The 15,110-nt window shown below is 35.3% G+C and overlaps 1 protein-coding gene across 2 annotated transcripts in view; it reads left to right on the top strand.

Moving 5' to 3' along the window:
- The window catches only part of Tmem18 (transmembrane protein 18), a 66,719-nt gene extending 51,863 nt beyond the window's left edge, over nucleotides 1–14,856 (top strand). For both annotated transcript variants that reach the window (XM_090391898.1, XM_090391899.1), the window contains one exon: nucleotides 14,312–14,856. In XM_090391898.1, the coding sequence (XP_090248024.1) occupies nucleotides 14,312–14,452 (141 nt within the window). In that variant the 3' untranslated portion in view covers nucleotides 14,453–14,856. The remainder of the gene's footprint in view (nucleotides 1–14,311) is intronic.
- Nucleotides 14,857–15,110: the final 254 nt, after the last annotated feature.

A 15,110-nucleotide genomic window follows, 5' to 3' on the forward strand; every position in this document is an offset into this window, starting at 1 on the left:
CATGCAATTGCTGTACTAATGGCAGCCATTTTGTCACATGTTCCACTTTGAATCTCAGTAGTGGACATGCACATTAGTTGTGAGTTTTGGAACATCTGTTGCAGGGTAATGAAAACCAAAGTAAGCAAGCAAGCTAGAAAGAGAGAGATGAAGTTGGAGAACTGGAAAGGAGGAATGCATTACTCAGTTAAATGCTATAATCCTGGAAAAGTTTTTTATGTGCATCTTTATCTACTCTACAGTGATGTGAAGTTAATACTGAAGGAATATAATGTATCAAGCATTTGTATATTAGTGAGAATGTTATGTGCTTAATGGAGAAGAAAATGGTATATCTTCCATGAAGGAAGAATCTAAAGATTTTTTTCTTGGAAATGTCTTTAGAACTGTTCAGTTAAGTTTATTCTTATTGCCAGAGCAATTATTCTTCATGCCTACTTCAGCAAAATGAAGGAAAGACGTGTTTAAGGAAACTTGCTTATTAGAATATATGAAAGTAAAATGTTCAAGTGGGATCTTTACTACTTTTATTATGATTAAGGAATTTTAGAGATAGGACTGAATGAGTGTACAGTGAAAATAAATAAATACATGCATACATAACACATAAATAAAATAGAAGAAGATAAAGAGGACAAAAAGTTCCCATGTAGTCGAGCGAAACTGCAGAACTGATTGCTATCGCTCAGATTTGAATTTAGGAGTCAGTGAGTGAGAGAGAGAATAATTTCTTGAGCTCGGATATGTAAATACTAATAGCCATATTGTTATCTGCTGTATGTAAATGAGAATTTTAAAGTCAGCAAATTTCAATAAGCAAAAATTAAAAAATTAATTTTTGCTTATTGAAATTCTGTGAAGAATATTACTTGTGTTAGATCTCCTTAGAGAGAGAGAGATAAAGAAAATAACTTAATATACAGAATTGTATATGTTGTATATATTTGTATGTTTACAGTAAATATTAAAAATTTTTTTATACCAGAGCTTCATTCTTTGGGAAAGCACAACATACTTATTTTGAAGTCGGTGCATCAGCACGGTACATATGCGAATCATTCTAACCAACCAGAATAAAATTGTATATAAATGTAGTTAATTACTAGACTGACTATTAATTAGTATAAAAGATTGGATATAGACAAGGTGGGGGTTACACCACACAGTGCTGTTATTACATTGGAGAGATAGAGGTGCATGACAATGAGAATGAAGAGCTGTTGCATAACCTGAATAAGAATTTGGTAATAGGGACAGACAGATGGGATATCAGCATGTATGCTAAACAAATGTTTAACCAAATTGACTAGACCCTTGATATGTTTATATAACTTGAGTCTCAGCTCAGGAAAGTTACCACAGGAATGGGAAGAATGTATGACAGTTCTGTTGTACAAGAAATGGTGCAGAAACTAATGTGTCTAACTACCAACTGTTCTCAACATGAGTATAATTCCTAATGAGTGAAAGGAGGACAAGATGATTCTATTATACAAAGGGAGGGTGGAGATAGAATTGATATAGACATTTATAGAGTAATCTATATCTCTGGAGTGGTCATTAAGGTATTAGAGAGACTGGCAAGGGCATGAACTGAATCCTGAAGGGGGTAGATAGAACTTTGGTTCTCTAAAGAGGACAACGTGTTTGTGTTTTTGTTAAAGGTAGGTGGTCTTGCTTTAGCAGTCTGCTTCCGTTCTATAATAGAGTGACAGCAGAACTGGACAATGGAAATGGATATGCCATGATACTTCTCGAATTTATCAAAGCATTTGACACAATTCCACATGCAAATTTGTTATAGAAACTCAAAGGATGAATATGCAAAATAGATTTATGACTTGCATAAGGGGGAGTAGCTGACTAACAGATTATCAAACAGAGGAGTTAAGTCTAAGAAAATGAGGGTGATCTGTTGAGAATGGTTTTTTTTGTGCTTCGACCATTGTTGTTTAACCTGTAAGTAGTCAACTCTGCAGCAAACTCAGAATGACAAGTACAGTTTGTCATAGTGTATAGTTTGCTATAGCAAATTTCTTTAGAACAGCATTGTACTTTTGGGGACTTTAGTTGGGGTTTTTCAATAGTTTGTTGAAGAAAGTTTTTTTCACTTGGTTACAAATTACATGCCAAGAAATTATATTCATGTTTAATCCTTTACCTAAGTGTAAGAAATCAGTTTGTGTGTGAAGGATCTTCATGACTAGGCCACTTGTATGTAGAGGCTGTTGACTTCACATCAATTGCCTTGGTATCCCATAATGCAAAGCATACTTCCTTTCAGAAGTGTATATTGTTATGCATTATGGGAAGGGCAACTACTCAGACCAGTTTCAACCTTTATTAAGTTCTTATCAGTGGAAGCTAGACCCAGAAAGATACCAAGGCAGGAGATCTCGGATAGGACACCTGCTGTGATTTTGCTTTCAGATGATCAAATCCTCTGTATATTTACTTGAAGTGTGCAATCACCGAGGTAGGATTCTCACCAGTCCTAGTGAGAATTAAGCTTCAGAAATTTGAAAAGAAATCCATCGGACCATATTTTGTCAGATGCTTTGATATTGTTCAGGAAGATCACTCCTGTGTGCTGCTTTCAGTTAAACCCTGCACTGATGTTTTCCTCAATTCTGAGAACTTGGAGTGGTTCTTACAGAATCCACATTGCTCACAAGGGATGAGATGTAATTTTTTAGTGACTTTCTGCAGTTTCATTAGTATTACCCTCTCAGCTATTTTTCCTAGTCAGGAGAATTGGGTGGTAGTTTTGAGGAAACTGTGCTACTTTTTGTGGTTTTCGGATTAAGATTATATCGGCTACTTTTCACCATATTGGAAAGTATCATCATCATCAAATTCCTTACACGTACCCTCAAGAGGTGTACAGGATATGATAGTACTACATGAAAAATTTACATCGTTAAAAACTTCCTATCTACAATTTTCCTCCAAATAAATCTGTTACTTGTCAAGACTCCAACATTATCAGATCTTATATTTCTAAGGCACTTTGTACCGTATCAATCCACCTATATCTTGGTCTTCCTATGGGTCGTTTTCCTGCCAACCTGGCAGAGAACACTTGTTTTGCTAATCTTTCCTCACCCATTCTGTTTAAGTGACCATACCAGCTGAGATTAGCTCTGCTAACGCATTCCTGAATGCTGACAATGTCAAGTTCTTTCCTAATATCCTCATTTTTAATATGATATTGCCATTGATGCCATCTGTTCACACCTCTAATCTTTCTCAGGACTCTCATATCTGCGATCTCTAGTCTTTGGTCAAATGTTTTACTTCTGACCCAGCTCTCAGATCCATAAGTTAAAACTGGTTTGAACACTGTCTTGTATACAGCTAATTTAGTGTTCCAACTAATTTTTCTCTTATTCCATATGAATTTATTCAATTGACTTCCTACTATACCAGCTTTGTTGATTCTGTTGTCTATTTCCATATTTAATTTACCATCTTCACTAAAAATTGTGCCTAAGAGTAGCTGAAATGTTTTACTTGTTTCACAGGTTCCCCATTCAAAACACAGTGGACATTTTCAACGATTCTACCTATTTTAATTGTCTTTGTCTTTTTATTGCTGACCTTCATACCATATCTATTACAACAGTTATTCAATTTAGTCAGGGAATCTTGCAAACTTGTAACGGATTTATTTAGAAGTATAACATCGTCTGCATAAAGCAAAGAGCTGACATTAACATCTCCAATTTTGATATCATGTTTAATATCACTTTCCTTCATAATGATCCATATAGATAATGAATGACATAGGGGATAATGTACACCCTTGTCTCACACCAGATTTAACATTAAACCATCTTCCTGTACTTCCTTCAATTCTAACTTCTGACATACAACTCAAATAAAGACTAAGTATTGCTTGATATAATGCCCCATTGACACCATATAACTGCAGTGTATTGAATAGCTTCTTTCTTGGCACCTTGTCATGTGCCTTTTCCAGATCGACAAAGCTTAAATGCAGATTTTTGTTATATTCTCATGCTTTCTCAATTAATTGTCGTAAAAGTGAAGATCTGATCCTGACAGCCTCTATTTGGACTGAATCCAACTTGTTGTTCACCAAGCTTTTCTTCCACAATTCTTCTCAAGTATAGTGACATAAATCTTGCCTGGAACACTCAGTAGGGAAACCTCTGTAATTCTCACATTCAATTTTATTTCCCTTTTTATATATAGGTACTATTAGAACTCTACTCCAATCATCAGGAATTTGTCCCTCTGTCCGGACCTTCTGAACTATGCAGAAGGTCCAGACAGAGGGACGAATTTCTTATCTGTATTTCTTATCTGGTCAAATATTCATCTACTCCTGCTGCCTTTCCACATTTCAAGCCTTTGATGGCTTTTTCTACTTCAAGTATGGATATGTATTTCTGACTCTATGCCTGTTGAGGGTTTTTTACCACTGTGCTATCACTGCTTGTTTCATTTAGCAATTTTTCGAAGTAATTACTCCATACTTCAAAGATATCTTTTCCTCCTGTTTTCATGTCACCTTTATCGCATCTAACTCCTTTTACAGCACTCTTTCCTCAATTTCTAAGCTTCTTCAACAATCTCCAGAATATCTTACCACTTTCTTGATATTTATTTTCTGTGTTCATGCCAAAGTCCTCCCTACTTTTACGTTTAGCTTTCTTACATTTGTCTCTGTATTCTCTAAAAGCACAAGCTGACTTATTTGCCAGGAACTTTTGATATGCTTTCTTCTTTAACTTCCTGTGTCCACCATGGAGTTCAGATTTTTCTATCCTTGCAGACAACCTCACCACATGCCTCTCTGGCTGAATCAATCAATGTTTTCTTCAAGGTTTGCCACTGAATCTCCAAGGTTTGGTTCTTGTTCTCAAACTCTTTCATTTTTTTTTTTCAATACTCTCTTGTGTATTTTAGTCTACAGTTCACATCCGAGAGCTGCTCAACTTTTATTTGCTTTAAAACTTTCTTACATGTTATTCTTTTCAATATGAAATTCAATTTTATCCTGCTCAAGACTAAATAGTGATTGCTTCCAATTTCAAATCCTCTGTATACCTGGTGTCCTGCACCAGGGAGAAAACATCACTATCAACAATAACGTAGTCAATGAGACTTTTCTTATTCCTTGCCTCTTCTCTCCATGTGAATTTGTGCACATTTTTATGTTAGAACATGGTGTTAATGATAACCAGTCCATGTCCTGAGCAGAAATCCAGCAGGTAGTTGCCATTATTATTAGCCTTGCTCTTTTCTCAAAATTTCCCCAAAACAGTTTTGCATGTCTGACAATCATTTCCTACTCTGCTATTTAGATCCCCAACAAGGACCAACTTTTCCTTTTTCATTGTGTCAGTAGCTTTCTCTACAGCCTCAAAAAATTCTTCCATTTCTACCTTAGTAGAACCTTCTGTGAGACCATAGGCACAAATAAGTCTCATTGTCCAGTTCCCCATTCTGATAATATTTGCCCACATCACTCTACTTGAGACTGCCTGCCATTGAAGAAGATTAGCCCCGTATTTAGTGTTGAATACTATGGCTATCCTTTCTTTTCCTTCATTGTCATTGCCTGAATATAACATTTTGTATTTATTGCTCAGATCTCACCAGTTTTTGTCTTTTTTGTTTCAGTCACCCCTATTATGTCGTTCTGGTACTTATCTAATTCCTCAGCAAGCTCCATTGCTTTGCCATTCAGGCTTCTTATGTTGATAGTACCAATATTTAACTCTGGTGATGTTGAGTTCGGGTGTTCTCTCAGATTTAATTCCAGTAGCTGACTTTTCGCCGTTCGCCCTGGTTCCCTGGCAAAAACAACGGGGGGGGGGGTCTTATTTAACCAGGCGATGCCCCAGCCAGCATGAAATTTTGTCATGTTGTACCATCATTTGGTTGGATTCTGAATATATAGGGATTGAAGTAATTGTCGACTGCTGTCCATTTTGTTGGATCCTACTTGTTCTTAATCTATACTTTGGATCCGACATGATTACTAATATGATGTTCTTAACTAATTTGATAAGTTGTAAGTTGATTTCTAATTCAAGTATAAAGAAAATTTATATTTAAAGACTGCGCCACTTTATATCTGAATTAGTTCAAGAATTGAAGATAAACCAACTCACAATTATCTCTCCTTTTAGATGTTAATATTATATATACTGGCTAAGTATATTTAACTTATTTATCACTCCCGCTTTGGTTCGAATATTTTATGAATGGTGCAGTAAAAGAGATTCAGGCAAAACACAACTTTAGATTAACAAAAACAAATATTTAAAACAGGTTTCTCCACTTGTGAGTCTAGTGTGAAAAATTTTTCTTTAAAGAAAAATTTTTCAAAGGAAGAGTAAGCCTTTGTTGGATTCTGAATATATAGAGATTGGAGTAATTATTATTTGCTTCAGAATCCAACATGATTTTCTATCACAAGGGCTAGACTTGTAAATATCATTTAACGTAAACAACTTATTTTACAATTTAATATTCATATAACTACTTTAATTTTATCTAATATTTAATTAATTAATCAAAGATATATGTATTAATAATGAAAAGACTGTATTAAATATTATTAAGCTATTTTATTTATTACTATGTTAATATTATAAGAGTTTGTATTTGATAATTTAACTGCGCATTAATTGAAATGTAAATATTCCTTATTTATTCCTATTTGTAGAAGTTTAGCGTTATGCAATACCTCAATTTTATTATATTTTGTTTGGTTGTCATGGAAACGTATGTAAGTGAACGAGCACGTTTTTGGAACAGAACGTGGAGAGAAAGCTGAAAGTTTACTAAAAAGGAATTAGTTAAAGAGATCACGAGAAGAATTTAGGCGGGAAAAACTGATATAAAAAGCGAGGAACGCTGGAAAAGAGAAAAGCATTAGAGATTTATTAGAGAGGGATTGATATTAGGTTGGAATCGGAGCATTCGAAAATCACAGTGCGATAATAGCAAGTCATTCAAGCAGCTAAATAAAGTCTACTAGTCGAGAAGCGGTTAGCTTATAAGTTTCGGAATAACAAATAAAGCTACGGAAGATAGCTAAGTGATTACGGATAGACTAGCGATTACTTGAGTTGAGATTTAATTTCAGGGCCGACCTGTCAAGATCACACAGAATCTTGAAATAAAGCACAGAGTTACTAGAATAGTAGAGGCTGTAAAAATTGAAGTTTACTATTAGCTGTGCTTAGAATTATAGTGCCTAAAGAATTAATCGAATGCCGGAGGAATGAACAACTGTGCATATAAAACCTAAAGTTAAGGAATTATTGTGTATTGCCTTATTTCATGAGTGATCGGTAGTACTTTATACAACAACGTTTGTTTATGTGTATTGTGACGGATAATTAATTCAGTTATTGTTTTGAAGAATTTATTTAATGAGTGACGTTTACTGTTTAAAGTGTTTACAGTTGTAAAAGGTGTTAATGTATAAGTAGATGAAGATAGAAGATTATCGGTAAGATTATTCCAACCTTTAATAATTCTATACAGAGAAGTGTGTGAGTTTCATCCTAGAAATTCCCTATACTAACAGTAACTGTTGCGGAGAATTAACTGAAGTGTAAAATTAAAAATGTTTGTTTGTAAGGAGGTGTTACTGTGATTTTGTTGTATTTGAAACTTAAGGAACTGTGAGATGACTGTATTAGAGATAACAAATTTACCATTGTCTGAGTTTGTATGACAGTATTATCAGAAAGGCTGAAGTGTTTATAATATCTTAATTAGTGATTTGATCTTAAGTGTAAAATTTGTGATTTTAAAATTAAATGTTTGTTTTTGTTAATCAAAAGTTGTATTTTGCCTGAATCTCTTTTTACTGCACCATTCATAAAATATTCGAACCAAAGCGTGTAAATTAAGTATGTCAAATATACTCGGCCAGTATATATTTTAAGGAGAAATAGTTGAAAGTTGATTTTTCTTCGATTATTGAACTGATTCAGATATTGAGTGGCGCAGTCTTTAAATATAAATTTTCTCTATATTTGAATTAGAAACCAACTAGCAACTTATTTTGTTTAAGAACATCATAGTGACTAACATGTCGGATCCAAAGTACAGATTAAGAAGACGTAGGATCCAATAGTACAACATGAAAAATTTTCATGCTGGCTGGGACGTTGCCGGTTAAACACGACCCCCGTTGTTTTCGCCAGGGAACCAGGGTGAACCAGCAAAAAGTCAGCTACTGGAACAAATCTGAAAACAAACCCCAACTCAACATCAGCAGAGTTAAAGATCGGTACTATCAACATAAGAAGCCTGAATGGCAAAGAAAGGGAGCTAGCTGAGAAATTAGATAAGTACCAGATCGACATAATAGGGGTGACTGAAACAAAAAAAGACAAAAATTGGTGAGATCTTTCTGAGCAATAAATACAAAATGTTATATTCAAGCAATGACAATCAAGGAAAAGGAGGAGTAGCCGTAGTATTCAACAGAAAACACGAGGCTAATCTTCTTGAATGGCAGGCAGTCTCAAGTAGAATGATGTGGGCAAAGATAAGAATGGGGAACTGCCTATGATCCCACAGAAGGTTCTACTAAGGTAGAAGTGGAGGAATTTTTTGAGGCTTTAGAAAGAGCAACTAACACAATGAAAAAGAAAAAGTCGGTCCTTGTTGGGGATCTAAATAGCAGAGTAGGAAATGATTGTCAGACATACAAAACTATTTTTGGAAAATTTGGAGAAAAGAGCAAAGCTAATAATAATGGCAAATACCTGTTGGATTTTTGCTTAGGACATGGACTGGTTATTATTAACACCATGTTCCAACATAAAAATGTGCACAAATTCACATGGAGAGAAAAGGCAAGGAATAAGAAAAGTCTCATTGACTGTGTTATTGTTGATAGTGACGTTTTCTCCCTGGTGCAGGACACCAGAATGTACAGAGGATTTGAAATTGGAAGTGCTCACTATTTAGTCTTGAGCAGGATAAAATTGAATTTCATATTGAAAAGAATAGCATGTAAGAAAGTTTTAAAGTGAATAAAAGTTGAGCAGCTCTCAGGTGTGAACTGTAGACTAAAATACACAAAGATTATTGAAGAAAAAATGAAAGAGTTTGAGAACAGGAACCAAACCTTGGAAATTCAGTGGCAAGCTTGAAGAAAACCCTAATTGACTTAAGTAGAGAGGCATTGTGGTGAAGTTGTCTGCAAGGATAGAAAATTTACAACTCCATGGTGAACATGGGAAGTTAAAGAAGCAGTGAAGGAAAAGAAGAAAGCATATCAAAAGTTTCCAGCAAATAAATCAGCTTGTGCTCTTAGAGAATACAGAGACAAATGTAAGAAAGCTAAACAGTGTGTAAAACTAGCTAAACAAAAGTAATGAGAGGACTTTGGCAAGAACAGAGAAAATAAATATCAAGAAGGTGGCAAAATATTCTGGAGGTTGTTGAAGAAGCTTAGGAATGGAGGAAAGAGTGCTGTAAAAGGAGTTAGAGATGATAAAGGTGACATGAAAACAGGAGAAAAAGATATCCTTGAATTATGAAGTAATTACTTTGAAAAATTGCTAAATTAAACAAGCAGCGATAGCACAGTGGTAAAAAACCCTCAACAGGCATAGAGTCAGAAATACATATCCATACTTGAAGTAGAAAAAGCCATCAAAGGCTTGAAATGTGGAAAGGCAGCAGGAGTAGATGATATTCGACCAGAAATGCTATAGTATGGTGGTATAAAAGTCTTACAGTGGCTGCACTGCATAGTTCAGAAAGCCTATCAGAGGGACAAATTTCCGATGATTGGAGTAGAGCTTTCATAGTACCCATATATAAAAAGGGAAATAAAACTGAATGTGAGAATTACAGAGGTATTTCCCTACTGAGTGTTCCTGATAAGATTTATGCAAGTATACTTGAGAAACGGTTGAAAAAAATTGTAGAAGAAAAGCTTGGTGAAGAACAAACTGGATTCAGGTCAAATAGAGGCTATCAGGATCAGATCATCACTTTACCACAAATAGTGGAGAAATCATGGAAATATAACAAAGATCTGTATTTAAGTTTTGTCGGTTTGGAAAAGGCATATGACAAGGTGCCAAGAGAGAAGCCATTCAATATGCTACAGTTATATGGTGTCAATTGGGCATTATATCAAGCAATACTTAGTCTTTATTTGAGTTGTAAGTCAGCAGTTCGAATTGAATAGGAAGTACAGGAAGATGGTTTAATGTTAAATCTGGTGTAAGACAAGGGTGTACATTATCCCCCTATGTTATTCATTATCTATATGGATCACATTATGAAGGAAAGTGGTATTATTAAACATGATATCAAAATTGGAGATGTTAATGTCAGCTCTTTGCTTTATGCAGACGATGTTATACTTCTAAATAAATCTGCTACCAGTCTGCAAAATTCTCTGACTAAATTGAATAACTGTTGTAATAGATATGGTATGAACGTCAGCAATAAAAAGACAAAGACAATGAAAATCGGCAGAATCTTTGAAAATGTCAACTGTGTTGTGAATGGAGAACCTGTTGAACAAGTAAAACATTTCAGCTACTTAGGCACAATTTTTAGTGAAGATGGTAAATTAAATATAGAAATAGACAACAGAATCAACAAAGCTGGTATGGTAGGAAGTCAGTTGAATAAATTCATATGGAATAAGAGAGAAATTAGTCGGAACACTATATCAGCTGTATACAAGACAGTGTGCAAACCAGTTTTAACTTATGGATCTGAGAGGTGGGTCAGAAGTAAAACACTTGATGAAAGATTAGAGACCGCAGATATGAGAGTCCTGAGAAAGATTAGAGGCATGAACAGATGGCATCAATGGCAATATCATATTAAAAACGAGGATATTAGGAAATAACTTGACATTGTCGGCATCCAGGGGATGCGTTAACACAGCTAATCTCAGGTGGTATGGTCACTTAAACGGAATGGGCGATTAAAGATTAGCAAAACAAGTGTTCTCTGCCAGGTTGGCAGGAAAACGACCCGGAGGAAGACCAAAATATAGGTGGATTGATACTGTACAAAGTGCCTTATACGATAGAAATATAAAATCTGATAATGTTGGTATCTTGACAAGTAACATACTGAATAGGAGGAAAATTGTGGATTGGAAGTTAGTAATGATGTAAATTTTTCATGTAGTATTATCATATTCTGTGCACCCCCTTGAGGGTACATGGCAGGAATTTCATGATGATGAAGTTGACCGATGGCCAAAAAACATATCGAAATACTGCAAGGACCTCATTAAAACTGCTCGTAAGGACTCAAACTTCCTTGAAACGATTGTTACTGGTGGTGAGACGTGGTGTTTTGAGTATGAGCCCGAAACAAAGCGCCAGAGTGCTGAGTGGAGACCACCAGAAAAGGGGCATCCAAAAAAAAATCGCTTGGAGAAGTCAAAAGTAAAGACAATGCCGATTTGTTTCTACGATTCTAAGGGCATTATCCACAAAGAATACGTCTGGCCAAATGGTCAATGGTGAGTTTTATCTCGAAGTTTTGAAGCGATTGATAGTGAGAATTCGTCGCATATGGTGAATATTGTTATGCAGGCAGCTGGTCACGTTTGCACAATAATGCACCATCTCATCGTTCGAACATTGTGAGACAGTTTTTGAGTAAACCCAAGTTTGAGTGTTGGGTCACTTGCTGTATTCACCTGATTTTGCACCCTGTGACTTCTTTCTCTTCCCGCAACTTCATTTTCTGATGAAAGGAAAGTGATTCGACACCATTGAAAACATTCAAGCAGCAGTAACCACGACCATCAACAGTATCCCAAAAACTGATATAAAAAACTCATTTAACAAATTAATTGACTGTGCCAAACGCTGTATTAAAGCTGAGAGAAAGTATATTGATTGAAATAAATGATTTGAATAATTATAATTGGCCTGTGTTTTATTTTCTATCAAAAGTGTGGTTTCTTTTTGGACAGAGGGTGTATTCAACTCTGATTCTCTTCCAAACTGTAGTACCTAGTCTAGGCATAAATACTGTTACAACTTGAACAGTGCATAAACCTTTAATCTATCAGTAAATCATTTACAGCTGTGCATATAGCAGCACTCAATGTTCAAAATGTCCCCCTTTTGTATTCACGCATGCCCGAAGTCTGTCATATCCATGGTGGCATGCACAACATCCAACAGAAATGCTATCACTGCTTGCCCAAATCCACTTCAATGTTCAAAATGTCTCTCTTTTGTTTTCACATAATCCCAAAGTCTGTGAGAACACGTATTGATGGCAGCACGCGCAACATCCAACAGAAAAGCTGCCACTGCTTTCTTCAAATTCACCTTCAGGCTGGAAATGCTGAGGTGTCATTTCTTGCAGGCTACTCTTTCTCAAGTTCTGACTACAATTTAAAGTCCTATAGATCCAGATCAGGACCTCCAAGTGGTAATATGTAGTCAGGCACATTTGCTTCCAACTGCTGTTGTGTTCATTGGCTGAGTCCTGTTGGAAGGTCTACTGCCTACCATGAAACAAAGTGCTGTTCAGGGACCATACCACAGGTTCCAACATGGTGTCTTGAAACATTTTGGTGGAGGTCTTGTTCCTTTTCTCACAGTAATGCAACTTAGAAATCTGCTGATACGTCAACCCCCCCCCCCCACCACTACCAAACCATCACTAATGACCTCTCTAAATCCTGAGTGCTAAGGCACATGCTGTGCAATACCCAATCATTTTGGCAGTTAAACGACTCTTCAATCTGAAAATTTTCTCATCTGTGAAGAGTATATTGCTAAGTCGGTGCATACTGCCAGGGAAGTGCCTTTGATCATCCTCTGCTGCATAAGTTGTGGTTGTTAGGAAGTGTCGTAGAAGTCATAGGCTTTCACCCCAGGTCATCAGTTAGTACATGTGACATGGTTCTCTGCAAAATGTTCATCTCTTGCAACATCACTTTCTGCATTCTCACAGGATTGTGGCAGAGGTGTACCTTCATATTCCTCACAAGCTGTTGCATCCTAATGCAGTGTGGTAAATCTTTTTTCTTTGACAGTCAGATACATCTCCTGTATCATTATAATATCATGATACACAAACATCCTACTGATCCCGAGTGTTTTTAGCATGTTGAAAATAACAGGTAGCTGTATTCCAACCTTGTAAAGTACTATTACAGCTTCATGGTTCTCATAATCTCCCCACTACATGTTAGCCTGTACAACTAGATAACTCTCTCTCTCTACTGATAAACACACAAATGTTGGCTGTGCACAGCACCACTAACAGAACCAGGATAATGCAATTCTGTGGGCAGCACAAGTGTGTATGGAAGGTGTAACATTATTTATGGCAAGACTGTGTATACTTCCCCTCCCCCCCAATGCTAGATGATGAACACTTCTTATTTCAGATGCTAATATGAAGATACTGCTATCATTTTTAATGTAATTTTTGAAACTGTGTGTGTACCTGGGAAAACATGATCAAAAGAATTTTTTGTTGTCGTAATCATAAGACTGGTCTCCTTTCCTTCAGTAGTGTCGCATCACTTTACAGTACCTCAAAAATATCAGCACTGAGGACTAAAAATGTGCATAGGCCAGAAAGATCTCAAGTAACATCTGAATTTCATTAAACTATCAAACAAATGGCATGGGCCTTATTTGACGTCAGCAGCTTTTGTGCATTGCTTTCATCACTTGAAAGTGTATCAGTAAATGTAATTTGTTTCATTATCTCATTTACCACATCTTCATTGTTCTCATAACTATCATTTTGGAACAGTATTTGCATTACAAACCATTGAAGTCTCTTTTGACATCTGAAAAGGGTGTTTTTGTTCTATGCAGAAAGAAGGTTAAAAAGTTTTCTCAGATAAAACCTCTTGCTTTTTTTGTTTTTGAAATTTTTTTAAAGTTGAAATATAGTCAACTTAAAAGATTTAACAGGATGCTGTATACATTTTTTCATTTATACATTTGTATAAATATAGATGTATGAAATTAAGAATGAAATAGTCTTTAATTGCCCATAAATAAGCTTGAACAAAATTTGACTGCTGCTGCTACTAATCTTATTTTGGGGAAGTGTCTGACTAAAAAAGTGATTGATGGTATTTTACCATATCAGTCCCACTACATCTTACAATATTGTAATATTAAATAGCATTAATTGATTCCTATAATTGAATAATTCACTATTCAGCCTTTGGCATTTTGTGAAATATTGTAAAAAAAAAAAAAAAGTAATATTACTTCATTCAGAATATAATACCAAAATTCATTTTGTCATCTGCTATATTCAAAATTATTTTTCTTTTAAGGGTCAGTGGCTTTGGACATCTGGCAATCTGATGATTAAACTTAAACAAGCACAATTACGTCAGCAGCTGCGGGCTGAACAAAATAAGAGAAAACCAAGTATTAGCAAGGAATCTTCTTTTAGTAAAAAGAAGAATGAGTAAAATTAGTGATGTTGATAATTCTCTCTCTATAAGACAGTTATCAGAAATTATCACTTCTGCCATTTTAAGTCAGAAAATATATAATTTCAGTTACATAATTTTCAGCACTTCAAAGAGGAACATTTGACTTAATGCATATGTACATATGTAGCAAAGTATATTTCATAGTACAATGGACCACATGTGATAAGTGAGTTAATCATGGAGCACAAAAATCCTACTTCTTGAACATCTATTATTTGTAGTGAAAATATTTTCTACTGATTGATATAAATCTGCACAACATAATAATCATTTTATAAATGTAATACATACAATAAGTTTATTTTATCTTCTATTATAGAATTATAAATGATTTGAAAATGTATATGAAAATTATATTAAATGAGATATCAGAAACATTCTCTAAGGTTTTATATATCTACCCTATAATATAAAATGATAAGCTTTTTTTGTAATGTTTTTTGTCAAGTTATTTGAAACTCAGGGGCTACCCTGAGTGTCTAGTTTTCAAAATTCGAGTCATCAGAATTCAAAGAGAACCGGCCTACCAGTCTGGAACTCGGGGGGGGGAACCCCGTTTCAAGTCTTTAAAATTCAAGTCATCAGAATTCAAGGAGAACTGGCCTCCTACCAGTCTGGAACTTGGGATCCCCCC

The sequence above is a fragment of the Typopeltis vanoorti genome, chromosome 4 (assembly GCF_054136105.1).
Source record: "Typopeltis vanoorti isolate ZY-2024b chromosome 4, IOZ_Tvanoo_1.0, whole genome shotgun sequence".
NCBI classification, from domain to species: Eukaryota; Metazoa; Arthropoda; class Arachnida; order Uropygi; family Thelyphonidae; genus Typopeltis; species Typopeltis vanoorti.